The sequence below is a fragment of the Rhipicephalus sanguineus genome, chromosome 6 (genome assembly GCF_013339695.2).
Source record: "Rhipicephalus sanguineus isolate Rsan-2018 chromosome 6, BIME_Rsan_1.4, whole genome shotgun sequence".
Classification (NCBI taxonomy): domain Eukaryota; kingdom Metazoa; phylum Arthropoda; class Arachnida; order Ixodida; family Ixodidae; genus Rhipicephalus; species Rhipicephalus sanguineus.
The window spans coordinates 46,089,957-46,108,388 of NC_051181.1; the positions used below are offsets into that span (position 1 = coordinate 46,089,957).

The window sequence follows — 18,432 nt, forward strand, 5'->3', positions numbered from 1 at the left end:
TAAACATTGCAAAGCATTGGTGATGCTTTTCGAGAAAGTTTTTTTCAATAAATTGTAGACAACATGAGTACTGTTCTTCAAGAACGTTTTTGTACCTCGAGTAAGTACGCTTCTTTGTACACGATAAAGGCTTTTACAAACGTGCTGGGTTGTTCTTGGTCTAGATAAAACGCCAGCGGCTAAAATTGTGATGGTAGTTATAAACATTACGCTGAAAACCCTCATTCGCTTAGAAACTCCTATGCTTGGAAGTTAAGCGCAATGTAGACAGCTCAAATATAGACCGAACATCGATTCTTAGCCAATCTATGAAGAACGCACGCGGGCCAATGCATACATACGACCTTATGCATGTCCACCTAAGTAGTCCGCAAATGAGATGCGCGAGCGTCGAATGAAAGAATGATAATTGTTTGAGTTTGCCACTAGTACAATAAGAAAGTTCCCGCACAGTTGCCGCGAGCAACTGCGCGGTGGACCGCCGCTTTACGCCGTGGCAGCAGACGACGCGCCGATAGTGGCGCAAGACGGGACCGCAGCGCCGCTAGTTCTCGCGACCGCCGTTCGGACCACCTCCTCCGCTGGCGGAGATACGGAGCTTTGAAACTGAGTTTGTTCTAGCAACGTTGGTCCCGCCTGCATCGGGTTTCTATACTTATTCACTGTGAATGTTTGACACATAACCCCCTGTCTATTTAACTTATAATTTTTTTCCCTTTTTTAGGCCTCCCTGATTGTTTTACTATTACTAGTCGCCAGATCATCGGAGCTGTTAGTGACCATAGCGCGAATAGCGGCAGTGTCCTGCGACGCTCTGTGCAACTATACTGCCATGCGCACTTATTTATTTATTTATTTTGGAGTGATTGGGTTTAAACCGCAAAAAAAAAAAAAAACTGTTAACACCACTCAGCGCAAGCCGCGCTGCAATGTTTCGGAAGCTTCGCAATTTTTTCCGATTGTTCTGTTAAAATTACGCGCAGGACGCGAGTAGTCTAGTTTAATCGGGAGCTTGCGCGAGCTCCAGTGTTAACACTGGAAGCTTTGATCCCTGATGTATGAAAAACGACGCGTTCCGCTGATGATCAGATTACCGACAACCGACGAATGTGATCGCCGCTATCCCCGTGCAGCGTGTGTTGCTTATACTTTCAGTTACTTAGACTCAGTTTTCTTGGCGCAAGTTAGCTCAGTAAAGAGCTTCGTTTGTACAATTTGACTGCCGCCTTCATATTCGACACTATAACCACGTGACAATACAATACGTCGGAGAAGTTTCCTGGTTGCACATGCTCTTTCGTTGAAGAAAAAAAAAATGTTCAAAAATTGCACGTTAGTGAGTATATTGATAACGAACGCGTTACACTAGAAGATACGTAGAATATGAACAGCCATTTCTGTTTTATGTCCTCTACGTATACACTATGCGTCATAAAAAATGTTGCTACTAGCTTTGTTGCTGGTGTACACCTGACCGGGGATTCAGTATTGCGTAGCGATGGCTCACGGACAAGGTGCACGCCGGTATTTGCACCATCGTGACAAGGCTTCTTATTGAAGTTCTTGTGATCAGATGGCAACCAGCTAGCTGGTCAGCAAGCTGAGCAGCGACTCCCATCAATTACAAAAAAAAAAAACAAGCAAGAACCGCTGTCAGCATAGTTTATAAAAAGATGTCCTGTTAAGCAGCATAAACAAACCCCAGTAAGTAATTTCGGAATTGAGCTAATGTACTTTGAGCAAGAAGGACAAAACTTTTAAGATACTAACAGACACTTCATTCAAATGAAACAAGGTTGGTCACAGTTAATAAATTTCAAGCAGACATTTTGGCGTTTGGTGCTACATTATTTGGATCTAAAATAACAAATTTGCGAACGTATCGAAGTATCTTAAGATACAATCGGCAAGTATCGTATCGGATACAATTACTGTGGTAGTATCTTGTATCTGTATCTCAAATACTTTTCGCCTGAGTATCTTGTATCGTATCGCGATACAATTTCAAAGTATCTTTGCCCAGCCCTGTTTGTACGCTTTCAAAGTGCGCTGAGTACAAAGTCGACAACCGAGAACTTGAGACTTGTTTGAATTGAAATAATGTTGAATTATGAAAGCTCAAATTATCACAAGTGTGGTCTGTATCTTTAATGATAATTAGGGATCCCCACGGTAGATTGCTGCTCTGTTCATTGATTGCTTGATTGACCAACACGCTCAAGCAATACGGGAGGCACAAAAGATGTACTGATGGGTTGTCTGTTGACTTTGACTCTCTAAGTCTTTTGTTAACTTCTGTCCAAAGCTCTGTCCGTGAGACCACAGCAGGGCATTATGACCTTCTCACCAACTGCAGGAGTCACTGCAGTGCATGGCTTTGTTGTTCATTGAGCGAGAAGACTTACCCGTTCATTGTTTTTTCATGCATTGTATCTCACCAAATCACCATTTCGTGCGAGCCGCATTCATGGGGCACTTTGTAATTCCAGAAGCGTTGACCACACTAAGAAATTAACATGTTTACCTGTACTAAGAGATTTCAAGACTCATCTCTTGTGTTATCAATTAACAAATGAAATTCCTCACCAGCAAATGTAGTCTTACAAAGAAAGTCATCATCTTTCCAAAGAGCATTAATAATCTGTTTTGAAGCAATTAATAACCTTTGGGATGTCAACTGTCCAGTGACTTTTTCTTTTTGGAATTTTTTGAAGTTTCTATAATTGGGGGGGGGGGGGGGGGGGGGTTAGTGCGTTCTTGATTCTATAACTACTTATACTTCTATATGTATTGTTCTGTATATGTTTGTATAACTCGCTTATTGTGTTGTGCATTGTGTTAAGTGCTACTAATGAACATGTTGTTTGCTCCCCTCCTTTGTAATGCCTTGGGTATCTAAATAAATATGTAAATTAATAAATATATCTGTACAGAATTTTCTTTTTACAAGCTAATAGACAGGGCTTTTTTTGTAGACGTCCTCTCTGTCCTCTCTTTGCTTTTCTTCCATGATTAGCGTGTGCATATTATTTATATTAACTTTGCTGTGTGCACACTGTTGTGAGCTACTTTCTTGCTCATGCATGGTGACTAAGCGCCGGCACTCTAGTCTTTCAGGTTTGGTCCCGAGATAGGCTATGTGGCCTCTTGTGCGCTTGAGGTTCTCAAGAGTATCACCAACAAGACCATCGTGGGAACAGAGACGCAGGGTGAGCCCCAAGTTTTCACATAAATTTCAAGGGATTAGGTCTTTGTAACACGCCCGCTGCATCCACAACTGCAGGGTGTGTAGTAAGATGGTGTGCATCAAGCCACCAGCCTTCCTAGCTCACTCTGGCGTGCTTCCTATCACACCCTCAGCCTACGGCTCGTGAGGCAATAGAATCTTATCGAACTTCATGCAGAATATTGACAGTGCAGTTCATCTGTGTTTTCGGGAGTGAAAGAGACAGGACCATTGAGAAAGAATAATGTAGGAGGTGAAACTCGGCTGCTTTTTTTGTTTGTGCACGTCATCTTGCTGCCTTTGTCGGCAGACCAGGTAGAGTGTTTCTCTGAATCTTGACATGTTCACCCAGGATCGATACACGGCCCTCTCAGTGGCCAGGTGGCAGTACTCGCTCGCAGCAACCTGGTGCTCTTCAACATGGCTGTTGACATTGTCTGCAACGAAGGCTACAAGCAACTCTGCCTCAGCCACGTCCGGGGTGCCTTTGTTGGGGCAAGTCCTCCTTACTCTCTGTGGTGTTTTTGTTTTGCCCTCGTTCTGCGACTTCCTGTGAGGCCTCATTCAAAGCGAGTTTCATCCAAATTGCACAACCGCAGTAATGACTCGGTCGTAGCAACAAAACAAAGTGGGACGTACAATGATTGGAAGGAAATGAAACGCTCCATAATGTACATGGAGCACAAACTGTAGACAAACACTACAGAGAGGACAAAGCACAACACAAGCACTCACTTTCAACTGAAGTTTCAAATAGAAAAGGACAATGCGTAGGCCTGGTATTTCATTCAGGGCTATAGTGTCCATGAACGAGAAGTGGCTGCATGTCATCTCAGATTACCTTCGATTTCACCTAGGCACTCAGGAGATTGATGATCCATTTGTTGTCTCCAGTTCGATGGAAGATGTAAAGTATCTAAAAGTTCATAGTGTGGAACGGTTTACTGTAGGCATGTGCGAACGTTCAAGCACTTTGAATATTCGAACGAATATTACAGTATTCTAATTCGCTTCGACACGAATTTAAATTATTCAAAATTTTGAAGTATGTGAAATGAACGAATAAGCGTATAAAACTAAAGGCAAAAATTCGGCAGATCCCGCGTACCGTGGGAGTCGATGTTATGCGAAGCATGCGGCGGGTAGGTTACTGTGGCGTAACTTTTTTTACTGAGCGACACGTTACAAAATGACGCGAAGATTTGTATAAATTTTATACGCTCACATATATATGTTGAAGAGCCGCATATGTGTTATATAACCAGTTGTTTACGGTTGGGTAACGCTGCCAATGGCAACGTGGGTATTACCAACACCGGAAGCGGTAAGTTGATATGTAGTGCTTATACGTGTCCCGAGAACGCACGCACGTTTCACGAACCTGCGTGCATGTGTGCAAGACGTTCCTGACAGTTCTTGAACAAGGGCATCATCACCGTGATTAGTGAGCACCAGCAGCTGGTCATGGCTTGTTATAGGATCCGGTCGTGATCGTGGTGACGAGGGGTCCATATGAAGTATGTCGTATAGTAGAGCTGTTGGAATTCGTGGATGCCTCGGTCATTTCGTCGACAAATTGTCTGTCGACAGAGCCAGCGACATGTCGGAACCAGAAGCCACCCTTCACGTTGGTGAGCATAGGCGTGCGCAGGGTTCCCCTACAGGGGGGGGGGGGCGAAGGTTCGTTTGCAACGCCCCCCCCTCCCAATTATGTCAATGTATGGCGCTGACATTGCGCCCCTTCCGTGTCGCAGCGCCCCCCTCCCTATTATCTCAATGTGGGGGGCTGACACTGTGCCCCCCTCTGAGATGAAAAGGGGGGGCAGCCGCCCCCCCCCTGCTCCCCTGTGCGCACGCCTATGTTGGTGAGGTATGGGCCGTCGAGGCTGGTAGGCCTGGATAGTGCTACGTAGAACAACATCAGTGGATGGTGTTTGTCGTATTCGTAGACTACCTGGGCGTATGTTGCCTACGTAGCCTAGTCTACAAAGCGGCTGTCAATCAATTTGGCATCATCCTCGGTCAGCATGAGGCCATCGCCCAGCCTCGTAAGAAGTGAAGAGGAGACTGCGTCGTTCTGGTGGACGAAGTGCACATTACGGTGCGGTGATGTGGATATCATATGTAACTTTCGTTAATGTATTGCTCCGGGGTCGAGCAATGCTTCAATATGGCTTGCTGAATCATAGGAATACAAACTTAATGTTTATTAGACTGCTATAAAAGCGGAGCCAACCCTGGAACTACAGACGTTAATCTGATATGACGCCTGTATCGTAGGAGTACACATCGTAAGGGTATCATGTAGTGTTTATTGCTTTTTTGTAAAATTAGATAGCCAGCACTACAACCACAAATGACGTTGCACCGATATTACGCCTGCGTAGGCTGTTTTTCCAAACCAGTTTATAGACCTGGCGTGGCTCAGTGGTAGAATACCGGATTGCCACGCAGAATGCTTGGGTTCGATTCCTGCTGAGATCCTAATTTTCACACTTTCCATTCGTTGAGTCAACGCTCCCGATGTTGGTTTCCTTAACGCTCACGACAGGATTTTAACATTATTCATGTCATGACCCGGCAATCATATTCGTCAAATCATCTTACCCTCCCATGCAAATTTTGGGCTACACCAAGTTAAGGAGGCGACCATGAGAGCACCCAGACGTAGGCGGCTAGATAGATAGATAGATAGATAGATAGATAGATAGATAGATAGATAGATAGATAGATAGATAGATAGATAGATAGATAGATAGATAGATAGATAGATAGATAGATAGATAGATGGATGGATGGACGGACGGACGGACGGACGGACGGACGGACGGACGGAAAGAAAGAAAGAAAGAAAGAAAGAAAGAAAGAAAGAAACGCTCAAAGTGCCAGAGGTTCGCTAAGAAATGCTTCGCATTTAAAAGTGGCTGGAGAGTCCTTTTATTGTTATCGTATATTAAGAACACATGTGACCCTCTGTAAAGGTGGTTTCTCTGCAGCTTAGGATTTCTATGCCATGAAAACACCTATCCAGGAAAAATCCACGCTGCCGTGAAGCCCTACTTCAAGGTTAAATGAACAGATTACTCTAACATCGATTAAACGTTTTTTTAAGTTTAAAACCTTGTTATACAGGCTTATATGCTCTAAGCATAGTAAAATTTAAAATGTAACATATTTTACCGTTTATCACTTGCATCCTATTGAAATAAAAACCCTGCTGCTATTCAAAGTTGTCATTCTAAAATTACAGGGCGTGCAAACACGGACACAAGAAAGAACTGAGGGGAACAGCGCAAAAAACGGGACGGAGAAAGATTGAACACACAACATAAGCGCTTATGTCGTGTGTTCAATCTTTCTCCGTCCCGTTTTTTGCGCTGTTCCCCTCAGTATCATGTACCAACTGGCCCTTCAAGAAACCCTTCTACAAGAAAGAAGTCACGACACGACAAACGACGTTTGTGGTGTCGTGACTTCTTTCTTGTGTCCGTGTTTGCACGGCCTGTCATTTTAGAATGAATACTTACGAACTAGCTCAGCTCTCTGTTATTATTTTCAAAGTTGCTCCCACTTCAGTTCAAAACAAAAAGAATGACATTCGCACACACCTTCTTCCAATTTAAAAAAATATTGTGCAGGTTAGTTGGGCTATGGCAAATTTGCTCATTTACTTTATGATATGTGATGCCATACACTGTTTGAACTATTCGATTCGAAATTATTCAACCAAATCACTATTCGCTTCAAGCCTAAAATGTACTATTTGCACATCCCTAGTTTAACGCCTTCAGCATTGATGTTTAATTCTATTCTTCATGATCAATTGATCGAGAGTGTTCAGCAGTGCACCTGTGAAAATAACGATGAGCAATCTTTCTGCAACAAATGTGGCATCACTGTGGAAAGCTTCCTAGAGCTTCTGACATTTTATCTCAAGGCTACATTCGTCGAGGGGGCATCTTTGTTCAAGGATTGGCAGTTTGCATTGGTTCAAGAGTGGCCCCGGTTTTGTTTAACATTTCTTTGGCAAAAGTTGACAGAAGCATTGATTGCAATCTGTATGGTCTTGCAAGGTCTATCTTTAGCTACGTGGATGACTTCATTGTTTTTACGGGCTAGGCAATGGCAACTGCAAAGATTATTAACATACACTCAAACCTCTATATAACGAACACGGATATAACGAATTATCGGTTATAACGAAGTACATGAAGAATAGTCTTGTCATAGATACAGTGTTACAAATAAACGATTACAACAAATTTCTGGATATAACGAAGTTATCTTCGTGGCAGATGTGACTTTGTTATAATGAGGTTTGAATGTATTAACCCTTTCACTGTCACTGACGTACCAGTACGTTTTCACGTACCAGCAGTGTCACTGACATAACGGTACGTGCTCCATTGTGCGTTTAAGAATTTGCGCCTAAATGCAAAGCTGCCGTGATTTAGCTTGAATCTACTGGTCGCGCCATCTGTCAAATCTTTCTAGAAGGAAGTATTTTCGCCCCTCGCTGTGTTGGTACATGTATTAAAGAGTACGGAGCGACCACGCCCACCCTTCTTTGCTGGGAAAATGGTAGCTCCGCGTGCGCTACTCTCTCAGGCTGAGCGACCATGCTGCGCGTGTGCGATTAGGGTACAAAGCTTGTTCTGCTATCTTTTGAGTGTTCGCAGGTGTTCTTTTTTTGTTTCTTTTTGTATTCTGTTTGTGTGTCTGCTACGGCGCATCGAGTTCAGAGGCGCGTGCCTTTGCCTCTCCATTAGACCGAAACATGACTCGATCGCTGCTTTCTCTCACTCACCACAACCTCGTTTGCTGTCATAAGCAGCGAACGAGGTTCAGGGAGCTGGTACGCCTGAATCACATGAAAAAGAGGAGGTAAAGATTGCGGGGATACCCTATGCGCACGGTATTTCACATCATCTCTTAAAAGCAGGGGCTTGGCATGAGGTCAAAGTGGTTCTTTCTAGGCTTGTGCGAATAGTAATTTTTAGGTTCGAAGCGAATTCGAAGTGAATAGTGATTTTGGTCAAATAATTTCGAATCGAATTCGAATAGTATGTATCACATATTATAAAGAAAAATGAGCATATTTGTCATGACCCAACCAACCTGCACAAAATTTTTTTTTAATTGTAACAAGGTATGTGCAAATGTCATTCTTTTTGGTTCAAAGGAAGTGGAAGCAACTTTGAATAGTAGCAGGATTTGGCTTTCGGTAGAATGCAAATGATAACCTATAAATTTTGTTACGTTTTAAAATTTACTATACTTAGAGCATATAAGCCAGTATAACAAGTTTTTAAACTTAAGAAATGATGAATCGATGTGAGGGTAATATGTTGATTTAACCTTGAAGTGGAGCTTCGCGCCAGTGCTGATTTTTCCTGGAAAGGTGTATTCACGGTATAGCACCCCTCCGCTGCAGTGAAATCACCTTTACAGGAGGTTACAAGCGGATTTTTTTTTTGAAAACGTGTATTCACGGCATAGCACCCCTCCACTGCAGTGAAACCATCTTTACAGGGGGTTATAAGCGGACTAATACACACATATTCGTTCATTTCGAATACTTCGAAATTTTCAATAATTTAAATTCGAATCGAAGCGAATTCGAATACTGTTTTATTCGTTCGAATATTCGAAGTGCTCGAATATTCGCACAAGCCTAGTTCTTTCTCCTAAACATGAGGTGGGTGGTGTTTGCTCGGTTGTGCGTTGGTGCATGGGGCTGAACTCGCAGCTAAGGCATGATTGTTCTGTTATCTGTATCTTGCACCTTGCGTGTTGTCTACAGCATCCCACTGACAATTGTAATGAGTTTTCACGTCATTCTCTTCAAAGTACTTTATTTTTATCAAACTTTCAGACAAATTTTTGTAGTAAGTACCTTCAGGGCAGCCAGAATTCTATCGTAGCACAGGATTTAGAACTGCACCAAGACCTACACAAGAGCTACATTAGTGCTACATTAACCGCTGAATTAGCGTTGGATTTTTTTTTCTCGCCAGGGAATTGCTGGCTACGGATTCCAGCAAATTCTGGACATCTACTACCTCAAGTACCGGCCAGACGAAGGTGAGCCTTTGGTCTCAAAAGTATGGGCGAAGTGCTTGCTTTTAGTACTGAACATAATCGAGAGTTCGACGGAATACCGTCTGGTCAGGTAAAGGCATGGTTAAAAAGCAGGTCACTGACCAATGTAAAAAAAAACACGGTTGATCCCTCCGTCATAGGAATCGGAATAACACGAAAGTAAAGCGTGCCCTTACAGAAGTAACTGAATGCTTACTGTACATTGATATAAAAGAGTTTGCACAATGTATATTGATGTCTAGCAGCTAATGGCACCGTTTAACGTGTATGCACCCACTTTGATGATCGGTGGTACATCTCCATCTCAACGACTAACGTCCGTGTTAAATGATTAAACAAACCCTCGTGGTAGCTGTAGTAGTTAACGGTGAAAGTGTAATCAGAGAACGAGGTGTGATAGCCAGAAGAGCGTCGCATATTGGACGTAGAACTTGGTCGCCATCCCGCGGCATGTTAAAATGTGATTGAACACCACGGCCGGACTAGAGGGAAACGCAAAGCGCGTCGTGCCGCCCCGGTAGCCCGGCCGCGATTATTCTCGGGGCGAGCGCGTGAGCATGGAACGCAGTGTTACAGCCAGGTGAGGCAGGCGCACGTCGCAGAGCTATTTTTGGTTTGTATTGGCGTGATGCTGAGCGAGGCCGACGCTTTTACGACGCTTGGGCAAAGGTCGCCACCTCGCGGTGTGTTAAGGCATTGACAAAATTCAACTTCTATTGAAAACGCGCCGAATGGGACGGACGCGTAACGCGTTGCAGGTGCTAGTCGCGGAGGCCGCAGCAATGACGAATTACTTTATCTTACCACTCTCAGAGGTCAACACCACCCAGCCGACCGGTAGAGTGGTAGATATAAAAGGCGCGTTCGTAAAGCCTCCACAGTCTGTGACCGTGGCGCAGTGGATAGCGTGCCCGGCATCTGTTGTTGCGGACCGAGCGGTCGTGGATTCGATGCCCGTTGATGGTACCATTTTTTCTTTGCCATCTGATTGTGTATATTTTTTCGACGTCATTTCCGTGACGGAAATACGTCACTGAAGTCTTGGTGGACCCCGGCATAAAACACTTTCGTGTTAAAAACAAAATGACGTTTTGGGGTCCGTACGGATCCCTTGTTCACAATGGAATAGAGCTGTGCGAATAGCAAAATTTTGGGTGCGAAGCGAATTCGAATATTGAAGTGTGAGTGTGAATCGAATCGAATATTTTTCTAATATTTCTCGAATATTTCTAGAATATTTTTCGAATACTTCGAAGCGAAATTGCAGAAAAAAAAGTTAGAGAAGATTCCTAAGCATATTCTTATGAGATAGCAACATGAAAGTGTTTCTTTTCGCTAGGTTGATGAAGCACTGTCGGGGTGGTGTTTCATAGTTGTCTTATCAAGAATGAGGCAATGTAGAGGCCAAATTCTATTTATGTACGTGATTTGGTGCAACCAAAGTGTTGCCGACAACACTTTGCACGTGATAGGCAAAGGTGCCATTTCCTCAGCCTCTCCTCTTTCAACTTCTGTGGAAGCCCAACTGATGTGGCGGACAAGGGTGTGCTCCCTTCAAGTCCGGAGTTCCAAATCTGCCTCGTAGACATCGATATATAAGAACATCTGAAATTTTGGATGCTAAAAAGCTTCGGCTTCCGATTTTTCGGACTTCCTGCCCAAATTTCAGGTCCAAAACAGCATTAATTGAGCCCCCACATCTGCCACATCTTTCATCTCCATGTTGGAACCAGCGTTTTCTTGAGTTAATAAATTTGCAACCATAGCAGAGCTTGAAAGGCAGCTTTGCCGCAATACCGGGGTGTGATGAGGTCAAGCATATTGAAAATCTAGGGACCACTTTCAATCGGACGTTGACTGTGTCTTGGCAAAGTTCGACCGTAACAAAGTTTGAAAGGCAGCTTTGCCGCAATACGAGAGTGTAATGAGGTGAAGCATATTGAAAATCTGAAGGGGTCACTTTCAATCGAACGGTGACTGTATTTGTTTTGGGGAAGTTCGAATAGTTCGAATAGTAAAATTCCAGTGCGAATCGAATCGAATAGCAAACACTATTAGAAAAATGTTCGAAATTTCGAATATTCGCACAGCCCTACAATGGAATGATGGCAGAGCAGCAGGTTCTTAAGTAGCGTTGAGCGCATGACGCAAAGTCCGGGAGTACACGTGGCTTAGTGTGCCAGATGATCTATTGATTGTGTTACTTGTCTGATTTATTATGGATTCGAGATTGAGCCTCGTTGTCCAATTGCCATGATGCGCGCGTTGTCCCAGCTTATCTCGTGGCCCGTCTTCTCGGAATGCTTTACGAGTGCATTTGTCACTGTGTGGCCCTTGGCGACGTCATTCTTGTGCTGCTTCAAACGCTTGCAGAAATTTCCGCTTTCGCCATTGTATTCCGATTCGCAGTCGGCACAAGGGATCTTTAGACCACACCAGGAAAATGTTGCCGAGGGAGAGGATCCTTCACATTTAGCAAGTCACCCTTAAGCTTGCTTGCTGGCACTTACGCGATCTGGACACCACGTTTTCTAAACACATGAGCTAGGGCTTCGCTTACACGTTGAATGTATGGAATCGCTGGGTGCTGGCGTGTTGACGCTGTATTATCAATGGCTTGACTGTTTTGCTGCTGGTTATGCATGATGAACTTAGTTGCCTTCTTAATAAAATGTTTAGGTTATCCATTCCTGATGAGGTCATTTTCAATGGCCTGGAGCTGCTCCTGCAGGCTTCTTGCATCAGAGCAGGTGCGAATGGCTCGTTGAACTAAAGAACGAACTACTAAGCGTTTGTGGGCTACCGGATGAACTAACTCTTAGTCAAGGTATCTGCCGGAGTGAGATGGCTTTCGGTACACGGCGAAGGCGAGGCCTGTGGGAGCACGATTTACAAGTGCGTCCAAGAAAGGGAGGCAACCATCTTTCTCTTCTTCCAAAGTGAACTTGATGGAAGGCTCGATGCCGTTTAGGCAGTCAAGGAAAGGTTGCACGTCCTTCTTCTTTATAATGCTTCATTTAACAAAACCACGTGTACTCCCGGACTTTGCGTCAAGCGCTCAACGCTACTTAAGAACCTACTGCTCTGTCGTCATTCCATTGTGAACAAGGGATCCGTACGGACCCCGAAACGTCATTTTGTTTTTTGACATTGGTCAGTGACCTGCTTTTTAACCTAGTGCTGAACATGTGTACAGATGGGACATCACAGAGAAGATGGGCAACGATCAACTCCTTCCTTACCGTCTGCTTTCTTCTTTGTGGTGTGTGCACACCATGTTCAGTTATGAGGATCATGAACTAGCCCAATGCCACATTGTTTTCGACTACTTACTCTCATAGGGCAAGGGTTTCCAAACTTTCTGGCCTTGAGGAACACCACTAGCTTTCCCAGAGTTTCACACAAAACCCATTCCCACTTTCCGCTTCCCAGCTGATGTGCTCATGCGCAGACTTCCCATTTAAGGTTTCATTGGAGCATAAAGAGGATGAGGAAGTGTCACTGCATGCTAAAATACTGTGAGTGGCGAAGTGACAGCATGTTCTCAAGTGAAGAGAGGGAAGCCTTGTCACTTCTACATCTGCCTAGCCAAAGTAGCACTGCCATCTCATGTCTGCATGTGGCAAATTATAAGACTTGGTGTGTTATCTTAAATCTGGAAGGCCAGTGATAAGAAACTCATGGTGATAAGACCAGCATCCTTAAAACCATGCACTGTGCACCATAACGGTGCGCTTTGACCTAATCGTATCTACCTCACTAAGTTCCTATCAAAACTGCCTCTCACACACATCAAAAATGTTGTCCAGTTTTTATTATGGAATAGATGCAATGAGCTAGCATACCTGTCTGTGCTATCAATGATAGCCCCCAGCTCTTGATTTATGCCAACAATGGTTGCATGTATTTGGGTGTCAGATCTCACTGGTAAAGATGAAGTTTTCTTTTGATATACACATCCTGACTTGAGCTCATTTTCTTGAACCCTTTGAGGGTCGAATTTTTTCGCGAAATGCCCTCCAAAAGTGTGTATTTTTTTTATTGCTGAATTAAGTTTTTCACATGATCCTATTTAACAAAAATATTTTCTGAAATTTCTTTGCGTGGCCATGAAGTGACCAAAAAAACATTTTTGTTGTTACTTACATATGGTTTATTCATGAGTAACATCAAGCAAAGTCCTGGGGAGCAATAAACGAGAAAGTAACAAGCTTTCACCCTTTGAGAGGTAAGAAACCAGACAGCCATCAGCTTCGTGGGCGCGAAAAGCGATAACCACGCGAAGGACGAAACCGAAACCAGCTGCACAGCGTGCACGCGCGCTTGGATGCGCAAGTGAAAGCCGGCACGCCGCTTTGTAAAGAAAAAAAAAACAACGAAGAGACATCGGCGCATGAAAAAAATTCCACGTATTCCCGAAGTATGGCAGCACATGCCAAGCAAGAGAAATAATAAAAAAAGGCGCGCGTTTTAAACGTACAGGCAATGTCGTACTTGTACGGTGAAAACCCTCAAAGGGTTAATGCCGTTCTTGAAGTTTTCATATCCAAATGGATGTTGTGTCACTTGCATCCCTGGAGAAGGACCTAACACTCTTATCACACAAGGCACCATCTTTCTCACTCTCACATAGCTTATCGTCTTGCCTGCAATGAATCACGACGGACAATAGTAACCGTAAGCCCCATGTTACATGCCCTTGTCTTCCAGTAGGCGGTGATCATTCGAGTGCATTGTTTGGAGGCTTCTTATCATTGTGAACAAGCTTCTCTTTACATGCTGAAATGTCGTCATCTGTGACTTCTTTTGTTGTGATTGGCATTGTTAAACATTTTGTGGTTAGTAGAGGCAGCAGTGTGAAATTCTGACCATTCTGATGCAGCCCCATCCATGGTCCAAGATCCATTCGTCAAGCGCTTTGCCAGCTACGCAACGTTGTACAAGTACGCCCAGACAGTTGAGGACCTTGACCTGTGCTCCAAGCTTTCTTTTGTGAACGACCATGGCCACGACGTGCCACGATACGTGCAGGCCCTCAGGTTACGCTGCACTGGGGATCAGCGGCTGGCCAGTAAGTACCACAGTGATGTGATAGCTGCACTGTTTCCCCCAAATTTGCCCCAAAAGTCCAATCCTGCTACATCCTGCTACATTTTTGCTATTCCGCGCTAAAGCTGCTACAAACACAGTGTTTTCGTATTTCAAAAACGAATCTAATCACTCGAGGTCGAAACGCCGTAGCCTGCACCCTACAATTGCAAGCGACATCTATCCTCCTATCCTCACGAACGTACACTACGTTGAAGTGGCTGTAACCACGCGTAGATTAAAGAAAGCGTGCAAGTTTGTGCAGTGCTGGTAGGACTACCTGTATACTATTACTTCGTGACCGCTTATAACGTAGTGGTCAGAGAAGCGAATATCTTCACTATAATCAAAATCCTATTTTTTAAAGGCTGCACATGTGCAAGATGTGATGAACAGAGAGCCACGCCATTCCTAGAATTGAGTCGTATGACTAGCGTTAAATTCGCATTCACTTAAATTTGCAAATGTTGAAAGGTTAACGTCTGTGGATCTGTGGTGGCACCAAAACAATTGCAGAAAAAAAAAAAGCACAGTAGCAAAAAGTCGCCGACTAACTTTTCAGAGCTCCTCATTTATGCACCGGACTTTCCCACGGAATGGCAACTGATGTTCCGCATGCTTACGCTTACGATTTCCCATGTGTGATGTCGAAAGCAGTGGTGACAGCAAAACACCAGTCAAGTGTTGCACATGCATGCCCTTGTTTTCATTCACGATGCGGTCACTACTTTCAGATTGTAACCACTGAACTGCTTTTCGTTGACTCGGCAGCAAACCACACATCCGCAGCCCCTACCGATGAGGCGGTTACACAGTTAGCTCTCATTAGGCATAGCTGAGGGACAACTTGGCATGCCGTCGCGGGAAACTTGCCCTAGACAACATGAGATCAGTCACGAAAGAGATTGCACTCAAAAGCTGAACCAAGGACAGCACGTGTGAAATGAAGTTTGGGTCCGCGGTTGGGAGAACAGCTGCAGCAACTGCTTTGCATAAATGAGCCTGTCAAACTGGCAAGTCCGCCTGCTGGTGGCAAACGTGAAAGCCTGCATTGCGAAGCCTTTACAGTAGCGGAACACCGTCTACACCCTTAAGTCAGTAGTACATGCAAGCAGGGTTTCAGTGCACACGGTAGGCAGGGTTTTGTTCCGTTTCATTGTATTGGCCACCATGGAGGCACTCTAGCCACATTTCTTCATGGTATGTGCCACAGTCAAACTTGAAATGATGTGCTATGTGTAATCTGTCGCCGCTAGGAGCTCTTTTATTTCACAAATTGCAGATGTGGTCTTCTCGACAGCGCATAAGGCCAAGGGGCTTGAGTTTGACACAGTATTCATGGCCGACGACTTCTACACGGGAGACATTGCCCAGCCTCAGCTGATGGCCAGGACTCCAGGCAAGTGCACGTGCATACCCACTTTTGGCTGTAATCCATGTGGTAGGTTTAAGCAGTGTAGAGGCTGCAGCAATGTGGCGCTTTTGTGTCTGCTCACTAAAGTGGTTCTGTGTTACTTTTACAGCAACAGCTGTTAAGGAATTTATGCTTGATCGAGATTTCACGCTTTCTGTGATCGTCTTCATGTTTATCCTCGTGTTTCCCTCATGATGGAAGATATTGTCAGAAAAGTAGGCTTGTGCAAATATTCGAGCACTTCGAATATTCGAACGAATATTGCAGTATTCCAGTTCGCTTCGAAACGAATTTAAATTATTCTAAATTTCGTGAATAGACGTATATAAACCGCATGCAACCCCCTGTAAAGGTGGTTTCACTGGAGTGGAGGGGTGCTGTACCGTGAATACACCTTTTCTGAAAAAATCCGCACTGCCGCGAAGCCCTGTGTCAAAGTTAAATGAACATGTCATTTTTAAATGCGAAGCATTTCTTAGCAAACCTCTGGCACTTTGAGCGTTTCTATCTACATATCTATCTATCTATCTATCTATCTATCTATCTATCTATCTAGCCGCCTACGTTTGGGTGCTCTCGCGATCGCCTCCTTAACTTGGTGTAGACCAAAATTAGCATGGGAGGGTACGAGGACTTGACGAATATGACTGTGTGGTCATGACATGAATAACGTGAAAATCCTGTCGCATACGTCGTCAAACCCTTTCCTCTAGACACGTGTGGCACATACCCGTTTACCACCGGCCGCGGTGTACGGGTATGCGGCACAGGTGATTGACAGTTTATATCTACCCAGGAACGGCGAGAACAGACATTGGTAATTTAAATGCACGAGCGTTAAGAAAAACTGACATCGGCAGCGTTGACCCGACGAATGGAAAGAATAAACATCATGATCCCAGCAGGAATCGAACCCAAGCATTCTGTGTGGCAATCAGGTATTCTACCACAGGGCCACACCAGGTCTACAAACTGATTTGGAAAAACAGCATATGCAGGCGTAATGTCGGTGCAACGTCAGTTGTGGTTGTGGTGCTGGGTATCTAATTTTAGAAGGAAGCAATAAACACTACATATGTAGTCCTACAATACAGGCGTCATATCAGATTAAAGTCCTTGATTCCAGTGTGGCTCCGCTTTTATAGCAGTCTAATAAACATTACATTTGTATTCCTATGATTCAGCAAGCTATATTGCAGCATTGCTCGACCCCGGAGGAATACATTAACGAATGTTAGGCATGATATTCACATCATCGCCGCGTAAAGTGCACTTAGTCCGCCAGAACGACGCAGTGTTCTCTTCATTTCTTACGAGGCTGAGCGATGGCCTCACGCTGACCGAGAATGGTGACAGATCGATTGACAGCTGCTTTGTAGACTAGGCTACGTAGGTCACATACGCCAAGGTAGCCTACGAATACGACAAGCGCCATCCACTGATGTTGGTCTACGTAGCCCTACCCAGGCCTACCAGCCTCAATGGCCTAAACCTCACCAACGCGATGGTTGACTTCAAATTCCGATATGTCACTGGCTCTATAGACAGACAATTTGTCTACCAAATGACCGAGGCATCCACGATTTCTAACAGCTGTACTATAACTCATACTTCACTACACATGGGCCCCTAGCCACCGGGATCGTGACCGGATCCGATAACAAGTCATGACCGAGGCATTGCTGGTGCTCACTGATCACGGTGATGATGACCTTGTTCAAGAACTGTTAGGAACCCCTTCCACACATGCACACGGGCTCGTGAAACGTGCGTGCTTTCTCCACCATAACGGACAAGTATAAGCAGTACATATCAGCTTACCGCTTCTGGTGTTGGTAATACCCACGTTGCCGTTGGCAGCGTTACCCAACTGTAAACATGTGGTTTATAACATATATGCGGCTCTTCAACGTATATGTGTGCGTATAAAGTTCATACAGATCTTTAGCATCATTTCGTAACGTTTCGCTCAGTAAAAAAAAATTACGCCACGGTCACCTTCCCGCCGCATGCTTCGCATAACATCGACTCCCACGGTACGTGGGATCTGCCGAATTTTTTTAAGTTTAAAATCTTCTTATACAGGCTTATATGCTCCGAGTATTGCAAATTTTAAAACGTAACATATTTTACAGGTTATCACTTGCATTCTACCGAAAGTCAAATCCTGCTACTATTCAAGGTTGCTCCCACTTCCCTTTGAACCAAAAGGAATGACATTTGCACATGCCTTGTTTCAATTTTAAAAAAATATTGTGCAGGTTACACTGGTCATGACAAATATGCTTATTTTTCTTTATAATATGTGACATATACTATTCGAATTCGACCATATATATAATTTATAATATGTGATATGTACTAGTCGACCAAATCACTATTCGCTTCGAATTTGCTTCGAACCTAAAATTTACTATTCGCACAAACCTACAGAAAAGAAATATTTGTCCTCACCCATGGTTCAATCGCGGGTCAGCAAAACACTGGAGCAGTTGTGCTTTGGTTATGCCATCGCCATCATACTTAGGCCAGTCATTGCCATACCGTCGTTGCAACACTGGGCCATCCATAATTGTTTTATGCTACGCTTGAGGCGTTTGCT

General features: G+C 44.2%; 1 protein-coding gene across 1 annotated transcript in view; it reads left to right on the forward strand.

The window, feature by feature from the left end:
- The window catches only part of LOC119395748 (F-box DNA helicase 1), a 98,620-nt gene that overhangs the window by 41,905 nt on the left and 38,283 nt on the right, over positions 1 to 18,432 (forward strand). The window contains exons 13-17 of the mRNA XM_037662752.2: positions 3,110 to 3,209; positions 3,579 to 3,721; positions 9,244 to 9,310; positions 14,211 to 14,399; positions 15,699 to 15,815. Coding sequence (XP_037518680.1) covers positions 3,110 to 3,209; positions 3,579 to 3,721; positions 9,244 to 9,310; positions 14,211 to 14,399; positions 15,699 to 15,815 — 616 coding nt within the window. The remainder of the gene's footprint in view (positions 1 to 3,109; positions 3,210 to 3,578; positions 3,722 to 9,243; positions 9,311 to 14,210; positions 14,400 to 15,698; positions 15,816 to 18,432) is intronic.